The sequence below is a fragment of the Castanea sativa genome, chromosome 11, assembly GCF_040712315.1.
Source record: "Castanea sativa cultivar Marrone di Chiusa Pesio chromosome 11, ASM4071231v1".
Taxonomy (NCBI): domain Eukaryota; kingdom Viridiplantae; phylum Streptophyta; class Magnoliopsida; order Fagales; family Fagaceae; genus Castanea; species Castanea sativa.
In genome coordinates this window covers 69,504,279-69,518,443 of record NC_134023.1, presented here as the reverse complement: position 1 = coordinate 69,518,443, position 14,165 = coordinate 69,504,279, and the positions used below count along the sequence as shown (strand labels likewise).

Sequence of the window (14,165 nt, the reverse complement as noted above, 5' to 3'; positions counted from 1 at the left end):
TAAAGTTTTTTTTTTATCATTATTGCCTATTGAATTGTGGTGATTGTTGCGACACATTAATTATTAACTCCAGGGCTTAAGCAGAAATTATTATGTTAGATATAATATGTTAACCACCGCGCACCTTGGGTGCGGTGGTCACTTCACAAATATAAGTGCTTGTGAGGTGTGGGAGGCATGGGCTGAAGTTTAAGTCTCCAGGAAGGAGTTTCACACACATATACACTTAGATTATGTTAGAGTAGAAATTCTATCTTGTATATATAAAAAAAAAAGATATAATATTTTAAAGTTTTAATAAATAAATAGGGTACAAGTATAGATTTTCAAATTAAGGTGATATTCTTCTTTAGACCCAAAGAAAACTGGATCTCATATCATCTTTAGACCCCAAGGATTGACAAAGGATTGGTTGTCTCATATCATCTTTAGACCTAAGAAAACTGGGAAACTCCTATTATAATATACTTAATAGAAATTTAGAACTAATTTTCAAAATAAGTACATGTTGGAAGACAAAGCGAATAGTTAGTTCAACATAAAACAAATCAGTTGTTATAAATTCAATTACTACTTAGGTACAACAAAGGTTTGCTTCTGATGACATTTTCATTTTCCTTTCGGAGAAAATTTTTGAACCAAAAAGCAGAGCGTTTCATGTATCTTGTCAACCTGTTTTCATAATCTACGTAAATGATGCCAAATCGAATAGTATAACCAGAATCCCATTCAAAGTCATCAAGAAATGACCACACAAAGTATCCTCTCACATCAACCCCAGCCCTGCCAAAACAAAATCGTTAATATCTTAGAAATTGAAACTTGAATCGTTTATATGTATGTATGTATGTATGTATGTAGAGAGAGAGAGAGAGAGAGTTTAACTCACATGGGTCCATAGTACCTCCAATATTTTTAGGGGCATGATACTCATTAAAAAGTTACCATTCAATGTGACATGTGAATATAAAAAGTTACCATCATGTGTGACCCTATTACTGTACGTCTGGAATTATTAATAAAAAAAAAAGATTTACTATGTGATGTGGCTGAACCAACCATTAACTTTAAGGTAAACACTATCTAAATTGAACTTATCATAGTTTAAGATAAAAATTAAAATTAAAATATTAAAAAAATCAGTTAATGCTCTAGGTGATGTGAGTTATTAAGACAAAATTATTGTGATGTGAAATCATGTTATTAGTAGAGATACTATATTTGAAAAAAAAAATTGTGGATGTTATAGAATTTTCTTAATTCACACGTATATAATATATCCAAAATTAGGGTTTAAGTAATAGCTCAATCATCACAATGGCATAATTTACGATATCCTATGTCTATGGTTTGAACTCCACCTTCCTCTACACACGCTATATGTATAGTTGATCACTCACCTTATAGCCTCCAAGAGATTTGATAGATGACTATAGTAGTATTTTATCTTCAAGCAGTCGTTGAGAGCCTCTTGAATCGGCGATGAGCCATTATCAGCAACTCCTGAAAAGTACAAATGTAAATGTATATTTGATTTAATTACAAATAAAAGTTTCAATTACACTACTGAAAGCATAGAAGGATGAAGATCGTTTCTTACCATTTTCTGTAATGTAAATAGGTGGATTATTATATTTTTTCTTTATGTATAACATAAGTTCTCGAATTCCTCTTGGATAAATGTAAAGCCAACTAGTAGCAGTCTACAAAACCATTATTTACATAGTTTTCTTAGTATATACAAGTAGTATAACGCTCTTTGTTTTTAAACATAGGGTGAGAGTGAGAGAGATTACTGATTGACCAATAGGAATGCCATCCTTCTCCGCTGTGGCAACAAATAGAGTAACTACATGAGTGTTAGGAAAAAATACAAGGAAAATGCAAATGTAGCTACAAATTTTACTACAAAAGATTTACAAATCGAGGGTATAAGGAATATGATTTATGTCAACTCAACAAAATAAAAGCTTGAAATACTTTTTGATGACTAATGACAATTCATTTATATGAAGTTTGTAATATGTATTCTCTGCATCACCCAAAATATAAATCAAGGTTGTTGATTTTAAGCTTAACTGGTTAGATTTACATGGCTATCTGTTGTGTAACTTAGGTTGATGCTACTAGAAGATGTAGAATCATCTGCATATCTTGCAGTGTAGTAATTTATTCCAAGGAAATCTAGAGAACCCTTTAGCATCTTGGATTGTGATTCAGTAAATACAGGTAATCGAGTCCCCACCAAAGCTCGCATGGTCTCAGGATAGTCACCAAAAATAATTGGATCAACAAACCTGCACAAATAATAACAAGTCTAGTTATAAGGGTTTGATACAATATGTTGAAACAATACCTTAACTACTTAATTTAAAAGCTTAATACCATAACTTATCAAGAAATTTGCATTTAACTAGTACCTCTTGGTGTTTTCAAGGGAAACAATCAAAGTTCAATACAAAGTTATATACCCACCTTTTTAAAATTTCTTTTTATCACTTTACACCTTCCTTTATTTGCACATACATGCAACAATATATAAGATTTTGGTGGTAGCAAATAGTAAACTCACTAACATTATGAGAAACTCATAAAGGAAAAAATAAATAAATCAAAGACGAAATTTCTCTCTCTCCCTCTCTCTCGGGGAAATTACATTTTGCCACAGTAAACTATATGACTGATTACACTTTGCACTATAAATTTTTTGAATAAATGTTTTGCATCTTGAACTATGATCCTTATTTCACTTTGCACCCCTACATCAAATTTGTGATTAACTTGGATGGAAAAATATTGCACCACGTGAAAAGACATAATTGCCAATTTTCTCACTGTTTTAAAAACAAAAGATAAATTACACTTTACCAGTCTAAATTATATTCTTGATTACACTTTATAGCCTAAACTTTGAATTTTCATTTAAGTTAATAGCAAACTTAATGTCGGAATGTAAAGTGTAATAAGAGTTATAGTTTATGGTGCAAAACATGCATTCAAAAAGTTTCAGGTATAAAGTGTAATATGGAGGTGTAGTTTATGGTTGTAAAATGTGAATTTCCCCAACATCTTTTTAGATTCTAAGTTAGTAAGGGAAATATAAAACCATTATACTTTATATATTTATTAAAAGAAACATTATTTCACTGTCTGAGAAACATAAAACATATGTGTTTGTAGTGAGTTAAAACAAACAAGGGTCATATTAATAGGCTCTCTTAGGGCAATGGTTAATAATTCATTTTTAAAAAGTTTTAACACTATTTTTATGAAAAATGGAAAAAGTTGTCAAGATATTAATTACTTCTTCTTTTGTTCCCATAATTTTTTTTAAATGGATTGTTAACCATTGTTATAAGGGCAAGATTCGTTAACATTTTCCAACAAATAAAACTCAAAAAAGAATTTATTTAATTACTTGGGAAACTCCATCAATGAAACCAAAAAAGTCAGCCATTGATTGCAACAATAAATCTCTCTCTCTCTCTCTCTCTCTACCCCTTTCTTATGGGAATAAGGGGAGAAAATGGGCTTTTGCCCTTATTTTTTAAACTATCTAGTGACATGTTCTTGTTTTTAAACTATATAGGGATATGTCCTTGTTTTGAAACTTGATTTTTTCAAAGTCGAGTTTCAATGTACAACTCAATTTATAGAAAATCGAGTTATAAACAATCAATTGTTAGTAAAGAATTTGAACAAAGACTGGCCTTGGCTTTCTTACTTGAGTTTAAAAACTGTGGAAGGAATATATAGTATTATTACTTTGTTGCTAAGTTAATAAGTTATTTTGTTAATAATAATTAGAAAGATACCATGCATTGTTTTCAAATAAAACAATTATGGATGGCCGATAAGGTCCATAATAGAAGGGATCGAACCATGTATTCAAAATTCAAATCCAGCCACATGCATCGTGGTAGCTATACTTGGAATGCTTTTCTTCTTCCTGTTGGTTTTTGCCGAATGACTTAGAAAGTTAGAATGCTTCTCCTACCTTTTCTTCAAGCCTAAAACAATTGCCTTTTGCAAATATCTTTGAAGACAATCGTGTTTATTTATAGGCATAATTGAGTCTAATACAAAATTAAGTCATAAAACTTACCAACCAAGCATAAAATCCTGAGCTCGCAAGGCAGCCTTGGTGCTAGCAACTGTTTGGTATTTGGGCAAATACCAAAGACTTTGTATTGAAATGCCAATTTCTCCCGTTTGAGAAGCCTACAAAAATCAAATTTAGATTATCCTATATAATAAAATATACTATAATACATTTTACTTTGAAAGCAAACTTTCGCAATATTATGTACCTTCTTTTTTTCTTTATTAAAAAGAGGATGATATGTCCACAACATTTTCACAATATTTTTACAACAAATCTTAAGTGGCAGGTTGTTATTGGTTGTTATTGTTGGGGCAAAAAAGTAATCTTAATGTTAGGTTCAAATTTGAACCAATAACAACTAACCATATTAGGTTCAAATTCAAAAAAATAATCTTAATGTTGTAAAAATATTGTGGACATATCATCCCTCTATTAAAAAATATATATTGAAGCACAATAGATTATCCCATTTTTTCTTAAGAAGGATTATGATAGTTTTATAGATATTAATAACACAAATTTACTAAGGCTAGTGTTCATTGTAATCTAAAGCACAAGCCAGTATTCCTAAACACAATGTCTCTCTCACACACACATAGCTCATATATATATATATATATATATATATATATATTTTAAACCCAAAATTAAGAGGAAATTCAATTAGATCCCAAATTAAATATCAATTGTGTGCTAATTTTGTGTCATGTGTCCACTAAATTTTTTTAATCTTTGTATCAAGTGAGTTAATGAGTGCAAAATATTAAGAATCTAACATTAATGAAATATATAAATAAAGAAATAAAAAACCAATCATATATCTACTTAACAAAAATCATTACATTGTTTATCTTATTAAAAATTAGAATAGAAATTATCAAAAGTAGTACTAAATTTAGTTGGGACTTTTAATATGCATCTAATTACGTTTACTTTTTCTAATAATTCAATCAATCATGTATATTTTCATGATTAAAAAAATGAATTTATTTATAAACAAATTCATGCGAATGCATGGGTTACATGCTAGTTAATTAATGAATCATAAATTGATATATCCTCTTTAAATTGATAATTGTTAAAAGCACAAACCTGATACTTTTCCCTGTATAATTTTACAGCAATTGCATGTGAAAGAAGTAAATTATGTCCCACTATATAGGGTTCTGTCCCGGAGTTTCCATATGTGCAATTTCCAACATAGTTAGAACATCGACCAGGTGCATCAACTCCTGTTACGTAGCCCCCAATGGTAAATATATTTGGCTCATTAATTGTGACCCAATACTTTACTCTATCACCGAATTCTTTGAAACAAACATCCACGTAGTTGCGATAATCATTCCTAATTATGGGACATTTATCAAATGTTAATTAATTAGGTTGCATATATTCTAATTTCATAATAGATTTAATGTGCGTGCTTCAGAACTTACACTATATTTTGGCTCAAGAATCCACCATACTCCTCTTCAAGGGCTTGTGGAACATCCCAATGGAATAAAGTTATAAAAGGTTTTAAACCTGATTAATTAATTATAGTCAATATTAGGAGGATGCCTATATTGATAAAACAAATTACGATTAGCTTTATGAGAATCATATGAGAGGGAGGAAAATTCCACCTTGAGACAATAGGTGATTTATGAGGTTATTGTAGAATGTGATCCCTCTTTGGTTCACTCCCCCACTGATTTTTCCTTCTGAGGATGAAATTAAGCTTTATAAATAGGATAATATGTTACTTTGAATATAATACCAAATAAATATATTTTTTCCCAAAAATGACAGGTTTTTGTAGGTTCTCAGTAGGGAAAGAGATGCCTAATCCTTTTAAATCGATTTCAAAAAAATAAATGGCAAAGGTTGAGTTATTGAGTTAAAATTGGTCTTACTAGGTAGTATTCTGGTCCATGAGATGGAGATCCGAAAGAAGTCTAAACCAATTTCTTTCATCAAAGCTATGTCCCCCTGAAACATTTTCTGGACTTCTCATTAGTTTAATACATAAAAGAAAAGCAAAAGCAAAAGAAAGAAAGCATCGTTTCAAGTTTCAAATGCTATATAATGGATGTGTAAAGAAGGGTAGCTAGGTAGGAATATAGTTTTTGTGTGTGTGTGTGTGTGTGAAAGAAATTAGGAGAATAACAATCACATGAATTAAAAATACCTTAAAACGATAGTAAAATTCATCAGCTATATCCCCCGTGGTATGGTCAGCAATTTTTTCTGTAATGACACCATAAATTTCTCAAAAAATAGTCGCTAATCAGCTAATTGGTTCAATAAAAAAATTGTTATACATGAAACTATAATAATACATAGAAATAAAATTGATTTTTATTTTAATTACAAAAAGAGTTATGTCACATGTGTTGATTCAACGCGTGATTATAAAATGCACTATACAAAGTAAGTGAGTGTGACAGCCCATTTTCTTAGCCAAGGAAGACCCTATATGATTACAAATAAAAGGGAAAATATGTAATTAAACAATAATTAACAAGAATCCCTTTGACTTAAATGTTCACACCATAGGAGACATTATTTTGTAAACTTCATGTCGAGTGCGGGACCAACCCGTATAATGTACAGTTCACTTTTATGTGCAAAGAATGTGTAATACCAACATGTATGATGTACAGTTCATTGAAAACTGAAAACTGAAAACACTGTAGCAAAATAATTTTTAAATATATGAATAGTACGTGAAATTTATTTTAAATGAAAAAGTTATTAAAAAGTAATATTTATGGGTTCCGTAAACAGTGCACGGGTGCACTGTTCATGCAGAAAGTCAACATTCACAGTTTAACACTGCATAAACAGTAAATTTTGTCCCTCTGAAATGCATGCAGCAGCAAGAAAAAAAAAAAAAAAACGTGAAAACACAAAACGCAGCAAAATTCATCCGGATCCAAACACTCACTAAATACTAATGTTTTTTTTTTTTTGCTAAATAAATACTAATGTTTCAGTATTTCTTGAATGTATAAGTACACTGGCCCAGAGGTTAATATATACTATCTTTGGGTGGATAAGGTTCTTTCCTTACTCACTACCCATCAATTTGGAGGATTCCAAGCTAGCAAAAAATCCATAATAGTAAAATAAGATGATGGAGCAGATATACTGAAGGAATTCCTCTTTGCTCTGGGGAGCTTATTGTACCTACCTACCTAAAAGCCAAAATTTCAATCCAAAACAAAGCAATAAGCCTTTGGAGGACCCCAGTTTCTGTCCTTGACACATACTAGTCGAAGTTAGCTAGTTGTAATTTCTGATGCATGTTTTGCTTTCGTTAGTAAAATTGCATAAAATTATTTTGTTCTCCTGATTGAATAAAATTGCTTATTCACTAATTAAAATGAGAGAGAGAGAGAAAGAGAGAGAGAGAGAGAGACAGAGACCTGGATGTTCCATAGTGAAAGTGTCCCATATGCTAGGCCCTTTTCCATGTTCAAATGCAGCCCCTTCATACTTCCAATAGAAATTAAGAGAACCCCAAACATAATATTAGTATAAGAACATAGAGAATTAGTGTAGAAAGCATGTAAAATATTAGTGTTAGTGTAGTGGCATACGTACCTGGTAAGCACTTGAGGCTCCTCCAAATATGAAACCAGCTGGAAAATCTCTCCGACTTATACTTTCAGTGAAAGAGAAAAAATAGGCCACAACAAGCAGCACATACCAAAATAAATGATGAAGATGATAATGAAGTATTTCCATTTCTGACTTTCTCGAGCTCCCAAAGTGTCAGCCAACCAAAGTATAATTGGCACACTTACATTTATAATCGTGAAATTACAGTACAATCATTCTCAGTGTACATAATTTTCTTGTTTTTTATCGGCTAAAAGTCATTTGTTTAAACTTGCAAGTAATCTTCACACTTTTATATATATTGAGCAAAGTGATCTAGACAACCCAAACTCCATTTTATTATGCGCTACCACATTAGGCCACATAAACATTTAAAAAAAAAAAATTATTATTAGAAGCGAGCGTCATAAAATAAAATTTCCTAAAATAAGCATTTGTGAAAATAAAATTGAACGTGTATAATAAAACAAGATAGCAAATAATTAATGCAAGTACCAACGAAAACATTGATTTAGAGAGTGAGAAAGAGAGTCTGAGATATGGATGTATCGGTGTGAAAGTATCCCATATGATAAAGATCCTTTGCCATACTGGCACTATACCATTCGGAAAATCACTCTGGTTGAGACCTTCAATTCAAGAAAAAAACATAGGCCAAGGCCACAAGGTAGAAGAGCAAATTTGTGATGATGATGAATTTCCATGTATGACTTTTGGTTACACGTGCTGTACTCTCTCCAATTTTCTATACCATGTAGGTTAGTCATATCGATTAGGTGATGGACCAAATCAAATTATTGGAAATTTGATTCACTTACATATATATTAAGTCAATTAAAATCTAACTCAATCAAAAGTGATTTTGATGTTTCGTTTCCAATCCATTTAAAAATTCAAAAAAGAAAATTTTAAACCGATTTTCATTCTTGCTCTATATTAAAGTAATTTTTGGACAGCTTGATCACATGACTTAATAAATTAAGGACTTAATTAGTCCCACCATTTAGTGGGCAGAAGTAGAATTCTTGACATTTTTTATAACTAATTTATTTATATTTGGAGCCCAAAAAAACGAAATTCTCAAGCAGCCTGGGGCTGCAAGATGAAGTGAAAAATAAAAGTAAAAATGTTAGGTGCATTATTTAGCACCTTTACAACACAAAAGCTCAGGTAATTCTAAGACAGCACGTGATTGTAGAGTAGTTGAAGTCGTAGCATATTTGGTATCAAGAATGTTAGTTTTATAAACTTGTGGTTGATAGTTATTTCTTCAACGAGAGATTTCTACAGTCAAGAGAGGCGGTGTTGATTTCTAACAGTGATGAGACACAGTTTCCAGCTTGTCAATTTACTCGATTCTTAGTGACTTGTTTGGATTAAGGGAGAATAGAGTAGAGTTAGCAGGAAATTAATCTAATTAATAAAATATATCCCAACAATTAATAGAATAATTTTTTTTGAAAATAATTAATAAAAACTAAGATGCAACTTGAGGAAAAAAAGCGTGAGGGGTTGTGTGGGATTCTAGATTTCAGTTTAGAATTTATTTATTTTATTTTTTTCTTGGGAAGTTAAAAAAAATTATAATAGACTTTTAGTTTGAGTAGAATTTAAATGATAAAGTTTTTCATAAATTAATTATTTTTTTTAAATTTTATCCCTTAATTTGAGGAAATAAGTCCTAATAATTAATAAAAAATTAGTTTAATAATTGTTGAGTTATAGATTGACCACAGTTAATCTATATCATATACTATATAATAAAAGTATAACTAATAATTAATAGAAGTCATGATTGCGCTAAGTGGCTACTCTCATTAATTAGTAAATTAATTTTATATTATTTTTAGGATATATTTTCTCAAATTAAGTGATAATATTTAATAATTGTTTAATTTAGGTTAAATTTTATCATTTAAATTTTAACGAATTTAAATTCTACTCAAACTAAAAGTCTATTATAAAAAATTCTAAATTTTAATCCCAAACAATAACCCATGTTTTCTTTCTAAAAAAAAACTGTGTTTTGACTTATACCCCAACTAAAGGTCTATTATTAATATTTTAAGAACACATAATTGATAAATTAATTTTTTATGATATAATTCCTCAAATTAAGGGATAATATTTAGAAATGAGAAATGATATGTCCACAACATTTTTACAACAAATCCTAAGTGGCAGGATGTTACTGGTTGTTATTGTTGGAGCAAAAAAGTAATCTCAGTGTTAGGTTCAAATTTGAACCAATAACAACTAACCACCTATGATTTGTTGTAAAAATGTTGTAAAAATGTTGTGGACGTAGCACCTCTCTTTAGAAATTGTTTAATTTAGATCAAGCATATCATTTAAACTTTAACAATTTTAAATTATATTCAAACTAAAAGTCTATTTTGAAATCAAATTCAGATTATCCTATCCCATAAAATATACTATAAAAAATTCTATTTTGAAAGAAAACTTTTGCAATATGATGAACCTTCTTTTTAACTTGTTAAGAATATATATTGAAGCACAGTAGATAATCCCAATTTTTCTTAAGAAGGATTAGGATAGTTTTATAGGTATTAATAGCACAGATCAACCAAGGCTAGTGTTCCTTGTAATCTAAAGGACAACCCCAGTATTGCTAAACATAATGTTCGTCTCACACACACATGGCTCATTAATTAGTGAGTTATAAATTGGTATATCCTTTCTAAATTGATAATCGTTAAAAGCACATACCTGATACTTTTCCTTGTATAATTTCACAGTAGTTGCATGAGAAGGTAGTAAATTATGTCCCACCATATAGGGTTCTGTCCCGAAGTTCCCATATGTGCAATTTTCGATATAGTTAGAACATAGACCAGGTGCATCAATTCCTGTTACGTAGCCCCCAATGGTAAAATTATTTGGCTCGTTAAGTGCAACCCAATATTTTACTCTGTCACCAAATTCTTTGAAACAGACATCCACGTAGTTGCGATAATCATCCCTAATTATAGGAGATTTATCCATTGTTGATTAATTAGATTGCATATATACTAATTTCATAATAGATTCAACGTGTGCTTCAAAACATACACTACGTTTTGGCTCAAGAATCTACCATACTCCTCTTCAAGGGCTTGTGGAACATCCCAATGGAATTGAGTTATGAAAGGTTTTAAACCTGATTAATTAATTATAGTCAATATTAGGAAGAGGCCTATATTGATGAAACAAATTACGATTAGCTTTATGAGAAGCATATGAGAGGGAGGGAAATTCCACCTTGAGGTTATTGTAGAATGTGATCCCTTTTTGGTTCACTCCCCCACTAATTTTTCCCTCTGAGGACAAAATTAAGCTTTATAAATAGGACTATATGTTTCTTTAAATACAATAACAAATAAATAATTCCCCCCCCCCCCCCCCCCAAAAAAAAATGACATGTTTTTGAAGGTTCTTAGTAGTAAACATGTCAAAGGTTGAGTTAAGCAATGCTCTTAGTTACTAGGTAGTATTCTGGTCCATGAGATGGGGAACCGAAAGAAGTCTAAACCAATTTCTTTCATCAAAGCTGTGTCCCCCTGAAACATTTTTTAATCTTTTCATTAGTTTAATGCATAAAAGAAAAGCATAAGTAATCTAAAGAAATCATCATTTCAAGTTTCAACTGCAATATAGTCTTTTTTTTCTTTTTGATGTGCAAGAAACAAGAGAATACTATAACATGAATTAGCCATACCTTAAAACGATAGTAAAAATCATCAGCTATATCCCCTATGGTATGGCCCGCAATTTTTTCTGTAACAACACCATGAATTTCTCAAAAAATTGTCTCTATGAGTTAAGTGGTACACTAAGAATTGTTATACATTGAACTATAGTAATACATAGAAGTAAAAGTGATTTTTTATCTTTGTGTGGGGCAAAAACGTGCACCAAAAGGCCCACTAACAAAAAGTTGGGCTTTGGTAGCAAACTCATAACAATTAATTTATAGAGATGGGTGCAGCGGACCAATATGTGGACTCCTAATCTAAGGGGCTGTAATTAGAGAAAAAGATCCAGATGAAAAGAAACTAAGAGATAACTAATGAAAAGAAAAATGGAAGCCTATAAATGTCTCCTTGATCAACTGAGGAAGCTAATTACACTTTGGAGAATACAAGTTTGAGCCAGCATTCTCTCTGATCTCTAGGTTTTTTATCCTTGTTCATAGGGTTTCTCCTCCCTTTTATAATGATTTTCTTTTCATCTTGGCCATCCACCTGGAGGGTCAATGATCTCCCTTAGATACTTGTCTCACCCCACCTTTGGGGGAGAGAGTGCTAAGTGAGCTACAAGTTGTCTTGACACTATTTAGGTTTCATTTAGTCATTAATGCGGTTGACATAGTTGTTGCAGGGCATCCAATGCAGAGGTGATGGAGGATTACTTGGGAAGCTTCTTTCCTTCTCTCTCTAGATTGGTTGTTGTCGCTTCCCTTGGTTCATGTTGCCTAGCTAAGGATGAGATTCCCCTCGCCTCCTTGGGGAAGTCCATAGCCGAGGGATGTTCTCAGGTATATAGGGTCATCGTATGGCTTTTATTAGGCTTCCCGGCCTGGGATCTTTGTTAGGCTTGCACACTCCTCGGGCATGATCCGGAAGAGGTGTTGCTTTTGGATCCCTCCCCACAATTTTAATTACAAAAAGTGTTATGTCACATATGTTGATCCCCTTGTGATTATAAAATGCACTATACTAAGCACAAGTGTATGACGGCCCATTTTCTTAGCCAAGGAAGACCCTATAAGATTACAAATAAAAGGGAAAATCTGTAATTAAACAATAATTAACAAGAATCCCTTTGGCTTAAATGTTAACGACATAGGAGACATTTATACTCCATGTACTATACCTCTATACCTCTTCCTTTTACAGTAACGCAGTCATGTGTACAGAACCTACATGTAAGGTTTATTTTTGTGTGAGAGGAATGTGTAATACACTTGGTACAAATAATTTCACCTTTAGGATGGGTTTGCATTATTCTAATGCTTAATTATTTATTGAATATATAAGTACACGGGCGCAAAGGTTAACATATACTATCTTTGGGTGGATTAGGTTCTTTCCTTACTCATCACCCATCAATTTGGAGGATTCTAATCTAGCAAAAAATCCATAATTGTAAAATATGATTATGAAGCTGATTTACTGAAGAAATTCTTTTTTGGTCTGTGGAGCTCATTGTCTACTTGTCTAAAAGTCAAAAAATTTCAATACAAAGCACTATGCAGCCTTCGGAGGACCCCAATTTCTGCCCTTCACACATACTAGTCGAAGTTAGTTGTAATTTCTGATGCATTTGTAGGTTAGTCTGCAGAACCAGTTGCTGCTTGGTTTGATTTTGTTACTAAATTTTTATATTTCTCTTGATTGAATAGTAACAAAACAAGTATAATTTGAATAATGTTGTGCTCCACACCAATTGACGTGTGGTCTTTACTTTCGTTTACATAAAACACAGTAGTTGCATATTAGATACAGACGAGAAGAGTTTTAGATAAGTACAATACATTCAGTTACAAATGAGATAGGAGTAACCCTTGCTAACTTCAATCTAACTTCAATATGATCTAGTCTTATCAATTTCATTTGGGTTGCTTATCTTGATAGGAGCTTATCTTGATAGGATCCTTACGCTTTGCTTCAATAAATAGAATTGCTTATTCACTAAAAATGAGAGAGAGAGAGAGAGAGAGAGAGAGAGAGACCTGGATGTTCCCAAGTGAAAGTATCCCATATGCTAGGCCCTTTTCCATGTTGAAATGCAGCCCCTTCATACTTCCAATAGAAATTGAGAGAACCCCAAACATAAAATGTGTACATAAATGTAGAGAATTAGTGTAGAAAGCATGTAAAATATTAGTGTTAGTGCAGTGGCATATGCACCTGGTAAGCACTTGAGGGTCCTCCAAATATGAAACCAGCTGGAAAATCTCTCCGGCTTATGCTTTCAGTGAAAGAGAAAAAGTAGGCCACAACAAGCAGCACATACCAAAATAGATGATGATGATGATGGTTAAGTTTTTCCATTTCTGACTTTTTCCAGCTCCCAATATGTCGGCCAACCAAAGTATAATTTGCACACTTACATATATTTATAGTCGTACGTAATTTTCTTGTTTTATTTACTTATATACGTATATACATATATGAGTCATCTTTTTTTTTTTTTTTTTTTTTAAGATAGTTTTAACCTATGACGTTCGCTTTTGATGATAACTTTTTATTTTCAAACTAAGACATCAATCAATTTTTGATTTAGATGAAGATTAAACCCTAAACCCGTTCTATGGATCATGTTGTTCGATGCTCAATATATCAATAATGTCTACATTTGATTGTGTCCAAAAGTAGTAGTACTCTACCAATCTCCCAGCCTTGGTAGTAGGCTGGTGGATTGGTAGACTACGACTAATACCGTGCATTTG

General features: G+C 31.6%; 1 protein-coding gene across 4 annotated transcripts; it reads right to left on the bottom strand.

Moving 5' to 3' along the window:
* Positions 1-489: 489 nt before the first annotated feature.
* Positions 490-13,854, bottom strand: LOC142615819 (beta-glucosidase 17-like). Of its 4 annotated transcripts, none has more exons than XM_075788669.1 (13): positions 13,624-13,854; positions 13,446-13,515; positions 6,276-6,334; positions 6,001-6,076; positions 5,731-5,808; positions 5,542-5,629; positions 5,198-5,450; positions 4,106-4,221; positions 2,080-2,297; positions 1,797-1,828; positions 1,601-1,703; positions 1,401-1,503; positions 490-783 (listed from the first exon to the last, which is right to left on the bottom strand). In XM_075788669.1, exons 1-13 carry the CDS (start codon positions 13,765-13,767, stop codon positions 564-566), a joined length of 1,560 nt encoding a protein of 519 aa, XP_075644784.1. In that variant the 5' UTR covers positions 13,768-13,854; the 3' UTR covers positions 490-563. The 4 variants fall into 4 exon arrangements, with proteins under 4 accessions (XP_075644784.1, XP_075644781.1, XP_075644782.1 ...); XM_075788666.1 differs by lacking the exons at positions 13,446-13,515; positions 13,624-13,854 and adding exons at positions 7,516-7,585; positions 7,694-8,089 and having other exon boundaries at positions 6,001-6,088; XM_075788667.1 differs by lacking the exons at positions 13,446-13,515; positions 13,624-13,854 and adding exons at positions 7,516-7,585; positions 7,694-8,089.
* Between the last annotated feature and the right edge of the window lie 311 nt (positions 13,855-14,165).

Excerpts from the sequence above, each read along its gene's own strand:
- LOC142615819 (XM_075788666.1), bottom strand. The coding sequence starts at position 7,837 with ATGGAAATACTTCATTATCATCTTCATCATTTATTTTGGTATGTGCTG. Across the intron at positions 1,829-2,079 it reads TAGCCATGTAAATCTAACCA|CGGAGAAGGATGGCATTCCT; the intron begins GTTAAGCTTAAA and ends TTGTTGCCACAG. Across the intron at positions 1,504-1,600 it reads TATTTACATTACAGAAAATG|GAGTTGCTGATAATGGCTCA; the intron begins GTAAGAAACGAT and ends TGTACTTTTCAG.